Source organism: Salvelinus fontinalis, chromosome 12 (assembly GCF_029448725.1).
Source record: "Salvelinus fontinalis isolate EN_2023a chromosome 12, ASM2944872v1, whole genome shotgun sequence".
Taxonomy (NCBI): Eukaryota; Metazoa; Chordata; class Actinopteri; order Salmoniformes; family Salmonidae; genus Salvelinus; species Salvelinus fontinalis.
Genome location: NC_074676.1, coordinates 48,973,043 through 48,985,303, shown reverse-complemented (window position 1 = coordinate 48,985,303; position 12,261 = coordinate 48,973,043). Strand labels below are relative to the sequence as shown.

General features: G+C 46.4%; 1 protein-coding gene across 6 annotated transcripts in view; it reads right to left on the bottom strand.

The window, feature by feature from the left end:
• Positions 1 to 12,261, bottom strand: part of cdc14ab (cell division cycle 14Ab) — an 82,768-nt gene that overhangs the window by 31,146 nt on the left and 39,361 nt on the right. For all 6 annotated transcript variants that reach the window (XM_055941024.1, XM_055941025.1, XM_055941023.1 and 3 more), the window contains exons 10-12: positions 11,003 to 11,141; positions 1,059 to 1,230; positions 349 to 452 (exon numbers count right to left, since the gene is read on the bottom strand). In XM_055941024.1, coding sequence (XP_055796999.1) covers positions 349 to 452; positions 1,059 to 1,230; positions 11,003 to 11,141 — 415 coding nt within the window. The remainder of the gene's footprint in view (positions 1 to 348; positions 453 to 1,058; positions 1,231 to 11,002; positions 11,142 to 12,261) is intronic.

Genomic DNA, 12,261 nt, shown 5'->3' with positions numbered 1-12,261 from the left:
TATTTATTTTTTGCTCAGAAAACTTAGGGGGGGGGGGGGGAATAAAACCACCCGCCAAATTCGGGCCCGGTTGGGGAACCCTGAAGTATACTGATCTGACATCTCCTGTATAGACCTTTAACCTGTAATAGAAGCTGTAATGACATTATGGTTGAGTAACTGAAATGTGTCTAACTGAAAGGTCTAACTGAAATACTTAAATATGTATTACCGTCCATAGAACGGAGGACAGAGTTCAAACGTGACAAGCTATACATCTAAAGGAGAAAAAATCCGTGGGATCTCAAAAACGTGGAAACTAATAAGGTGGGAGGATCTTAAAGGGGGAGTATCCCAGGCAGCTCTTACCTTAGGGCTCCTGTTGTGGCCGACCTGGGCTGGCGCCGGCCCTTTAAGGCACGCAATTTATCTCCTTGGGTCATGCATAGGCCATTCTCCCCAATGTAGTCGTTCTGTGGAGAGAACACATAAGATAATGTGGCTAAGTATCTACAGTAGATTGGATTAACAGACCAGAATATGGTACTGTTTTGTGTATAAGAACAATTGTCTATAAAAATAAATCCTCTAGTCCAGGGTTTCCCAAACTATGTCGTCGGGATCCCAAGGAGTGCATGTTTTGGTTTTTGCCCTAGCACTACACAGCTGATTCAAATAATGAACTAATCGTCAAACTTTGATGCTTGTGTAGTGTTACAAAACAAAAACGTGGGGTCCCGAGGACAGCGTTTGCAAAACGCTGCTTTAGTCTGTTTAGTGCTGGTTTGATTAATAAATCAAACACATTCCATTACAGGTATGTACTAAATAATACACCGCAGACATCACAGATTTTCTCCAATCAACAGAGAGACACTAAAAGGTAGGAGAATATCTGCAGCCTCTTAGCTGGAAACAATGCAGATGTACATCACATCCACAGGGAAAATGGGGCATTGTCAGGGTCCTGTTCATTAGGCACTAAACGGAAGAGAAACTATCATTTTTGTTTCAGCCTGTTTTATTCCGTTTGGTGCCTAATGAACAGGACCCAGGGCAGGGTTGTGGGTGGCGCTGACCTCTTGAAGGCGGTCGGTACTGTGGGACCCGAGGATGCCAGCAGGGCTGCTGGTGGTAATAGAGGTGTGGGTTGGTCTGAGGGTGAGGTCGTCCATGCTGGAGATGAGGTGAGACACGCCCCTCGGCTGCGAACGCTGCATGTCCCCCTGCATCCACATGGCTGCCTGCCTCCTGAGACAAAGAGAGAGAGGGAGGGAGGGGGAAGGAGAGATGAAAAGATGGAGAGGTTGCATTAGGAAATCCTCGCCTACCATGTGACCTTAAGTCTATAACACCGTGTCACTTGTGGCCTGACCAGAAAGAGACCGATTCAGACCAGCTTGTCCATCCATACCATTCCATTGCGCTGGGATGAAAACTATGCCAAGAGATAAGACCATAACTGCTGTTGAAGGATTGAATGGAGTGGAGGAAACAGAACCCCATTTAATCTTTACCCTTTTGTTCACCCCAGAACATGGACAGATTGGAGAATTAGGACAAACAACATTTACTTTGTAGTCATTTAGCTGACGCTCTTATCCAGAGCGACTTACAGTTTTGTGCATTCATCTTAAGAAAGCTAGGTTCCAACTCCTGGTTTAAAGACACAAACACTTGAGCAGACACACACTTCCCACAGAACGGCTGTTGGGTAAGCCTGAAAAGCTGTCAAAAGTATCCTACTGGTGTGTGTGTGTTAAGGGGAGAACACACTCCTCCATGGGGGAAAGTCTAACAGGAAATGGACAGACAATGCACACACACACACACACAGAGTAATCAGAAACTTGAAAGAAGCGGTCAGGTCACACCTTTTACTGAACTGGTATATATATATATACACTGCTCAAAAAAATAAAGGGAACACTTAAACAACACAATGTAACTCCAAATCAATCACACGTATGTGAAATCAAACTGTCCACTTAGGAAGCAACACTGATTGACAATAAATTTCACATGCTGTTGTGCAAATGGAATAGACAACAGGTGGAAATTATAGGCAATTAGCAAGACACCCCCAATAAAGGAGTGGTTCTGCAGGTGGTGACCACAGACCACTTCTCAGTTCCTATGCTTCCTGGCTGATGTTTTGGTCACTTTTGAATGCTGGCGGTGCTTTCACTCTAGTGGTAGCATGAGACGGAGTCTACAATCCACACAAGTGGCTCAGGTAGTGCAGCTCATCCAGGATGGCACATCAATGCGAGCTGTGGCAAGAAGGTTTGCTGTGTCTGTCAGCGTAGTGTCCAGAGCATGGAGGCGCTACCAGGAGACAGGCCAGTACATCAGGAGATGTGGAGGAGGCCGTAGGAGGGCAACAACCCAGCAGCAGGACCGCTACCTCCGCCTTTGTGCAAGGAGGAGCACTGCCAGAGCCCTGCAAAATGACCTCCAGCAGGCCACAAATGTGCATGTGTCTGCTCAAACGGCCAGAAACAGACTCCATGAGGGTGGTATGAGGGCCCGATGTCCACAGGTGGGAGTGGTGATTACAGCCCAACACCGTGCAGGACGTTTGGCATTTGCCAGAGAACACCAAGATTGGCAAATTCGCCACTGGCGCCCTGTGCTCTTCACAGATGAAAGCAGGTTCACACTGAGCACATGTGACAGACGTGACAGAGTCTGGAGACGCCGTGGAGAACGTTCTGCTGCCTGCAACATCCTACAGCATGACTGGTTTGGCGGTGGGTCAGTCATGGTGTGGGGTGGCATTTCTTTGGGGGGCCGCACAGCCCTCCATGTGCTCGCCAGAGGTAGCCTGACTGCCATTAGGTACCGAGATGAGATCCTCAGACCCCTTGTGAGACCATATGCTGGTGCGGTTGGCCCTGGGTTCCTCCTAATGCAAGACAATGCTAGACCTCATGTGGCTGGAGTGTGTCAGCAGTTCCTGCAAGAGGAAGGCATTGATGCTATGGACTGGCCCGCCTGTTCCCCAGACCTGAATCCAATTGAGCACATCTGGGACATCATGTCTCGCTCCATCCACCAACGCCACGTTGTACCACAGACTGTCCAGGAGTTGGCGGATGCTTTAGTCCAGGTCTGGGAGAAGATCCCTCAGGAGACCATCCGTCACCTCATCAGGAGCATGCCCAGGCGTTGTAGGGAGATCATACAGGCACGTGGAGGCCACACACACTACTGAGCCTCATTTTGACTTGTTTTAAGGACATTACATCAAAGTTGGATCAGCCTGTAGTGTGGTTTTCCACTTTAATTTTGAGTGTGACTCCAAATCCAGACCTCCATGGGTTGATACATTTGATTTCCATTGATAATTTTTGAGTGATTTTGTTGTCAGCACATTCAACTATGTAAAGAAAAAAGTATTTAATAGTGTTCCCTTTATTTTTTTGAGCAGTGTATATATAAATAAAAGATTCACCCCTGCCAAAATCTACAACAATTCGGAACAATTCAGCAGTTAAATCAGAGGGGAATTCACAGAATGCTAGTCGGGAGGGATGACTGGGATTCTCTGCTGGGATTCTCTGCCTCTAACCCTGTTACTGGGGCTGAGTCACTGGCTTGCTGGTGCTTTTTCATGCCGTCCCTAGGAGGGGTGCGTCACTTGAGTGGGTTGAGTTACTGACGTGAACTTCCTGTCTGGGTTGGCGCCCCCCCTTGGTTGTGCTGTGGTGGAGACCTTTGTGGGCTATACTCGGCCTTGTCTCAGGATTGTAAGTTGGTGGTTGAGGATATCCCTCTAGTGGTGTGGGGGCTGTGCTTTGGCAGAGTGGGTGGGGTTATATCCTTCCTGTTTGGCCCTGTCCGGGGGTTTCTTCGGATGGGGCCACAGTGTCTCCTGACCGCTCCTGTCTCAGCCTCCAGTATTTATGCTGCAGTAGTTTATGTGTCGGGGGGCTAGGGTCAGTTGGTTATACCTGGAGTACTTCTCCTGTCTTATCCAGTGTCCTGTGTGAATTTAAGTATGCTCTCTCTAATTCTCTCGTTCTCTCTTTCTCTCTGAGAACCTGAGCCCTAGGACCATACGTCAGGACTACCGGGCATGCTGACACCTTGCTGTCCCCAGTCCGCCTGGCCTTGCTGCTATTCCAGTTTCAACTCTTCTGCCTGCGGTTATGGAACCACTACCTGTCCCAGACCTGCTGTTTTCAACTCTTAATGATCGGCTATGAAAAGCCAACTGAGATTTATTCCTGATTATTATTTGACTATGCTTGTCATTTATGAACATTTTGAAAATCTTGGCTCTCTAATTTTCTCCTTCTCTCTTTCTCTCGGAGGACCTGAGCCCTAGGACCATACGTCGGGACTACCGGCCGTGGTGACTCCTTGCTGCCCCCAGTCCGCCTGGCCTTGCTGCTATTCCAGTTTCAACTCTTCTGCCTGCGGTTATGGAACCACTACCTGTCCCAGACCTGCTGTTTTCAACTCTTAATGATCGGCTATGAAAAGCCAACTGAGATTTATTCCTGATTATTATTTGACCATGCTTGTCATTTATGAACATTTTGAAAATCTTGGCTCTCTCTAATTTTCTCCTTCTCTCTTTCTTTCTCTCGAGGACCTGGGCCCTAGGACCATGCGTCGGGACTGCCGCCCGTGGTGACTCCTTGCTGTCCCCAGTCCGCCTGGCCTTGCTGCTATTCCAGTTTCAGCTGTTCTGCCTGCGGTTATGGAAACGCCACCTGTCCCAGACCTGTTGTTTTTCAACTCTTAATGATCAGCTATGAAAAGTCAACTGAAAATTATTCATGATTATTATTTGACCATGCTTGTCACTTATGAACATTTTTGAACATCTTGGCATAGTTCTGTTATAATCTCCACCCGGCACAGCCAGAAGAGGACTGGCCACCCCTCATAGCCTGGTTCCTCTCTAGGTTTCTTCCTAGGTTTTGGCCTTTCTAGGGAGTTTTTCCTAGCCACCGTGCTTCTACACCTGCATTCTAGCTGTTTGGGGTTTTAGGCTGGGTTTCTGTACAGCACTTCGAGATATTATCTGATGTACGAAGGGCTATATAAAATAAAATTGATTGATTGATTGAAATTGATGAGTCAAGGTGAGGGGGGATGATTAAAGATACTCTGATACAAGCTGTGGGGGACCAGGACAGGAGTCTGTTCAGCTTCACAGATGACCGAATAGGAACAAGACCCAAGCACTGTGTTTAAACCAGTGGTTGGAACCGGTTCAGGGAACAGAACAGAAAACCGGAAAATAAATGTCCTTTTTCAAGGAACAGAAACGTAACCGGCAACGAACATGAACTGTTATTTTAAAAGCAGTTCCATGTTGTCATGGCTCTATGTAGTACTGTGCGCCTCCCATAGTCTGTTCTGGACTTGGGGATTGTGAAGAGACCTCTGGTTTCATGTCTTGATCTTTGCAAGAGGGAAGGAATCTGATTTCATTGGTCCTCAACTCAGTCGTCATTTCATTCAGGGTAAGTGGAGTTAGCTGTGAATTAGCCTGCCCCGGAGCAGGTTAGTTCTGAAGGATTCGTTGCCATAGAATTTACCTGGCTAAAAGGTGGGCCACTTTCGTATGACCAGTTATCCTAAATTGAACGCAGATTTGACTAGAGTTACTTCGCCAAGTCCTCAAACCTGTGCTCATTATTAGACTTTGAGACCTTTCAGTTTTGGACTATTTCGTTCTGGAACCCATTTGCCAGGATTTGGTACCTCTCTTGGCATGAAAAATAATTTTCACTGTTTGCAATGTAAAAATTCTAATAAAAGCGATCAGTGTTAATTCGAGTTACCTCCTCTGTAAATTCTCCTGCCCCCTTAAAAAAACGTAATGTGAAAATGTGCCTGATATTCTAATAACTGATTTGTGTTGGGCCGGCCCGGGTTCATGGTTTGCGCAACATTGCAGCCTGGTCGTTGCTGTGATGAGAGAGAGAAGCGCACCTGAATCTCGAGATTCACTGAAATTATAGAATTTACAATACTACACGAGGAGTAATTTAGCCTCAGAGAATCAATAGCTTATATAAACATCCAAAATCGCGTAGCAGTCAGACGTCTTTGTCCTTCGTCTTGTCGTGTCCCATGTATATCTTTTTATATATTTTTCTTCGCATATCTTTTTATATTTTTCTAAACCTCAACTTCAAAATACTCTCCTGCAACCCGCCTCAACCAATGTGGTGTGGATCTGTTTTTTTCTAAAGTATTTTTATTTACCTCGGAACAGGAATCCCCCAACAGAAGCTAGCCAGCTCACTAGCTACTAGTCAGCTAACCACTGCTAGCGGTCATCAGCTAACCTTTAGCTCGGAAAGCTCTCACCAGCTTGTACAACGCGACTCAAACCAGAGCATACCAGACCTATTTTCTCTCCATATCCCCAGATTCCTACCGCAAGCTCATGACCTTCTCACTGGATCATCGCAGCTAGCTAGCTGCAATCCGAGTGACTATTCCTGGCTAACGTCTGTCCCAAAGCAAGCACCAATTAGCCTGGAGCTAGCCCATGCTAGGCCCATTCTCCCGGCTAGCTGAAGAGGCCCATCAGCCACTCCTGGGCTACAATACCCGGACCCCTTCTACTGCCGGAACGGGTCACAGAACCCCACCGATCCTGGACTACCGACGTAACCTGCTCGAGGGGGTACTCAACTGGCCCCTACGCCGCGACGTCCCCTGAATTCCCATCTGCTAGCCTGCTAGCCGCGGCTCGCTAGCTGTCTAGAGGATATTGGATTGTTAGCTGAATAGATCCGACGGCCAATTTTTTGGGCCACTATACCTATTTTGCCAATTGGACTTGGACCCTTCTACTACTCGGAACCCTACTAATCCATCACGACTGGTCTATCGACGTCACTGCACGCGGAGGCTAAAACAGACTTTCCTCCGTCGCAACGTTTTTCTAAGGCCCTCCTGCTAGCTTGCTATCCCCGGCCTGCTAACTGTCTGAATCGCCGTGTCTCCTGCCAGCCCAACAACTCACTGGACCCCTATGATCACTCGGCTACACATGCCTCTCCCTAATATCAATATGCCTTGTCCATTACTGTCCTGGTTAGTGATTATTGTCTTATTTTACTGTAGAGCCTCTAGCCCTGCTCAAAATGCCTTAACCAAAAATTTAGTTCAACCTCCCACATATGCGGTAACATCACCTGGTTAAAACGTCTCTTGAGACAATCTTTCCGTCATCATTACTCAATGCCTAGGTTTACCTCAAAAGTACTCACATCCTACCATACATTTGTCTGTACAATATGCCTTGAATCTATTCTATCACGCCCAGAAACCTGCTCCTTTTACTCTCTGTTCCAAACGTACTAGACGACCAGGTCTGATAGGCTTTAGCCTACTCCTCCTCTGGTGATGTAGAGGTTAATCCAGGCCCTGCAGTGCCTAGCTCCACTCCTACTCCCCCAGGTGCTCTGATTTGTTGACTTCTGTAAACGTAAAAGACTTGGTTTCATGCATGTTAACATTAGAAGCCTCCCCCTTAAGTTTGTTTTATTCACTCCTTTAGCACTCCGCCAACCCGGATGTCCTAGCCGTGTCTGAATCCTGGCTTAGGAAGACCACCAAAACCCCTGAAATTTCCATCCCTAACTATAACATCTTCCGACAAGGTAGAACTGCCAAAGGGGGTGGTGTTGCAATCTACTGCAGAGTTCTGTCTTACTATCCAGGTCTGTACCCAAACAATTTGAGCTTCAACTAAAAATCCACCTTTCCAGAAACAAGTCTCTCACCGTTGCCGCTTGCTATAGACCACCCCCTGCACCCAGCTGTGCCCTGGACACCATATGTGAATTGATTGCACCCCATCTATCTTCAGAGCTCGTGCTGCTAGGTAACCTAAAACTGGGACATGCTTAACACCCCGGCCATCCTACAATCTAAGCTTGATGCTCTCAATCTCACACAAATTATTGCCTGCATCTGTTATGGGTCTGCGGTCAAACGACCACCCCTCATCACTGTCAAACGCTCCCAAAACACTTCAGCGAGCAGGCCTTTCTAATCGACCTGGCCCGGGTATCCTGGAAGGATTTTGACCTCATCCCGTCAGTAGAGGATGCCTGGTTATTCTTTAAAAGTGCGTTGCTCACCATTTTAAATAAGCATGTTCCGTTCAAAAAATGTAGAACCAGGAACAGATATAGCCCTTGGTTCTCTCCAGACCTGACTGCCCTTGACCAGCACAAAAAAATCCTGTGGCTTTCTGCATTAGCATCGAATAGCCCCCGTGATATGCAACTTTTCAGGGACGTTATGAACCAATATACACAGGCAGTTAGGAAAGCTAAGGCTAGCTTTTTCAAGTCGAAATTTTCATCCTGTAGCACAAACTCAAAAAAGTTCTGACACTTAAGTCCATGGAGAATGAGAGCACCTCCTCCCAGCTGCCCACTGCACTGAGGCTAGGAAACACTGACAAATCCACTTAAATTGAGAATTTCAATAAGCATTTTTCTACGGCTGGCCATGCTTTCCACCTGGCTACCCCTACCCTGATCAACAGTCCTGCACCCCCCACAGCAACTCACCCAAGCCTCCCCCATTTCTCCTTCACCCAAATCCAGATAGCTGATGTTCTGAAAGAGCTGCAAAATCTGGACCCCTACAAATCAGCCGGGCTAGACAATCTGAACCCTCTCTAAAATTATCTGCCGAAATTGTTGCAACCCCTATTACCAGCCTGTTCAACCTCTCTTTCGTCTCGTCTGAGATTCTCAAAGATTGGAAAGTTGCCGCGTTCATCCTCTTCAAAGGGGGAGACACTCTAGACCCAAACTGCTATAGACCTATATCTATCCTACCCTGCCTTTCTAAGGTCTTCGAAAGCCAAGTTAACATACCGACCATTTCGAATCCCACCGTACCTTCTCCGCTACGCAATCTGGTTTCAGAGCTGGTCATGGGTGCAACTCAGCCAAGCTCAAGGTCCTAAACGATATCATAACCGCCATCGATAAGAGACATTACTATGCAGCCGTATTCATCGACCTGGCCAAGGCTTTCGACTCTGTCAATCACCACATTCTTATCGGCAGACTCAACAGCCTTGGCTTCTCAAATGACTGCCTCGCCTGGTTCACCAACTACTTCTCAGACAGAGTTCAGTGTGTCAAATCAGAGGGCCTGTTGTCTGGACGGACGGGCGGACTCTCTTCTCTGTATACATCAATGATGTCGCTCTTGCTGCTGGTGATTATCTGATCCACCTCTACGCAGACGACACCAATCTGTATACCTCTGGCCCTTCTTTGGACACTGTATTAACTAACCTCCAGACGAGCTTCAATGCCATACAACTCTCCTTCCGTGGCCTCCAACTGCTCTTAAATGCAAGTAAAACTAAATGCATGCTATTCAACCGATCGCTGCCCACACCTGCTCACCCATACAGCATCACTACTCTGGACGCTTCTGACTAAGAATATGTGGACAACTACAAATACCTAGGTGTCTTGCTAGACTGTAAACTCTCCTTCCAGACTCACATTAAGCATCTCCAATCCAAAATTAAATCTAGAATCTGCTTCCTATTTCGCAACAAAGCCTCCTTCACTCATGCTGCCAAACATACCCTCGTAAAACTGATCATCCTACCGATCCTCGACTTTGGCGATGTCATTTACAAAATAGCCTCCAACACTCTACTCAGCAAATTGGATGCAGTCTATCACAGTGCCATCCGTTTTGTCACCAAAGCCCCATATACTACCCACCACTGCGACCTGCACGCTCTAAGTTGGCTGGCCCTCGCTTCATACTCGCCGCAAAACCCACTGGCTACAGATTCGGGTTCGATCCCGGGCTGTGTCGCAGCCGGTCGCGACTGGGAGACCCATGAGAAGGTTCACAATTGGCCTAGCGTTGTCCGGGTTAGGGGAGGGTTTGGCCGGCCGGGATGTCCTTGTCCTATTGCGTTCTAGCGACTCCTGTGGCGGCCAGGCACATGCACGCTGACACGGTCACCAGTTGTACAGTTTACCCAGGCGCCGAAGACATGGATGTCGATTAAGGCGCCCCCCCCCCCCCCCGCACCTCTGATTCATTCACATTTCAGTTGAAGGCATTCAGTTGTACAACTGACTAGGTATCCCCCTTTCCCTTTACAGTGTTTCCACCGACACATTGGCGCGGCTGGCTTCCGGGTTAAGCGAGCAGTATGTCAAGAAGCAGTGCGGCTTGGTGGGGTCTCGACCTTTGCCTCTACCGAGTCCGTACAGGAGTTGCAGCGATGGGACAAGACTAACTACCAACTGGATACCACAAAAGTGTGGAGTAAAATTAAAATAGATATACATCATTACACAGGTGCACCTTGTGCTCAGGACAATAAAAGGCCACTTTAAAATGTGCAGTTTTGTCACACGACACAATGCCACAGATAACTCAAGTTGAGGGAGCTTGCAATGGCATGCTGACTGTAGGAATGTCCACCAGAGCTGTTGCCAGATAATTAAAATGTTAATTTCTCTACCGTAAGCCGCCTCCAACGATGTTTTAGAGAATTTGGCAGTACGTCCAACCAGCCTCAAAACCGCAGACCACGTATAACCACGCCAGCCCTCATCCGGCTTCATCACCTGAGGGATTGTATGAGACCAGCAACCTCGACAGCTGATGAAACTGTCGGTTTGCACAACTGAAGAGCTTCTCCATAAACTGTCAGAAACCGTCTCAGAGAAGCTCATCTGCGTGCTCGTTGTCCTCACCAGGATCTTGACCTGACCGCAGTTTGGCGTCATAACCGACTTCAGTGGGAAAATGATCACCTTCGATGGCCACTGACATGCTGGAGATTTTTTTATTATTGCCAGTCTTGTGAAATCCATAGATTAGGGACTAATTAATTTATTTCAATTAACTGATTTCCTTATATGAAATGGAACGCATTAAAATCTTTGACATTGTTGCATTTATATTTTTGTTCAGTGTATATGAATGAGACATGTAGCTGAATGAAACTGATCTAGGACTAGCTATTAGGAGTACTTACTCCTCCAAGAAGTGCTGCTGAGGGCCAATAACGGAGCCCGGCCGGCAGACCCTGATCCAGGCGATGGTCTCTGCTGCCGTGAAGTGGTAGTGCTTCATTAGGTAACAGCCTATCAGGGTGCCAGTACGCCCAAGGCCAGCTGATGACAAGAATGAACGAGTGAAAATAATTAGGATTTATTTTGACATAAATAAGGAATTGAATAGAACATATTAAAAGTAACAATGTCATCAGACTTGATTGAGATGTATATATATACACACATATACACACACTTCAAAGGTTTGGACACACATACTCATTCCAGGGTTTATTTATTTATTTTCCACATTGTAGAATAATAGTGAAGACATCAAAACTATGAAATACCACATATGGAATCATGTAGTAACCAAAAAAGTGTAAAACAAGCTACAAATATTTTATATTGGAGATTCTTCAAAGTAGCCAACCTTTGTCCTGATAACAGCTTTGTACACTCTTTGCATTCTCTCAACCAGCTTCATGAGGTAGTCACCTAGAATGCATTTCAATTAACAGGTGTGCCTTGTTAAAAGTTAATTTGTGGAATTTCTTTCCTTCTTAATGTGTTTGAGCCAATCAGTTTTGCTTTGACAAGGTGGTGGTGGTATACAGATGAAAATAATCCTAATTATTTTAATCTCATATTGCTCAAACAGCAAACCTGGTGTCAAAAAACAGATAAAGCAACACCTCACAGCACAACGCCTCTCCCCTATTTGACCTAGATAGTTTGAGTGTATGTATCGATATGTAGGCTACATGTGCCTTTAAAAAAATATATGTAGTTCTGTCTTTGAGCTGTTCTTGTCTATTGATGGTCTGTATTATGTCATTCTGTATAATGTTTCATGTTTTGTGTGGACCACAGGAAGAGTAGCTGCTGCTTTTGCAACAGCTAATGGAGAGCCTAATAAAATAAAATAAAAAATAGCCCTATTTAGTAAAAGACCAACTCCATATTATGGCAAAAACAGCTCAAATAAGCAAAGCGAAACGACAGTCATGAAGGACATGAAGGTCAGTCAATGCGGAACATTTCAAGAACTTTGAAAGTTTCTTCAAGTGCGGTCACAAAAACCATCAAGTGTTATGTTGAAACTGGCTCTAATGAGGACCGCCACAGGAAAGGAAGACCCAGAGTTACTTCTGCTGCAGAGGATAAGTTCATTACGGCTCTCGAGTGGCGCAGCAATCTAAGACACTGGATCTCAGTGCTAGAGGCGTCACTACAGACA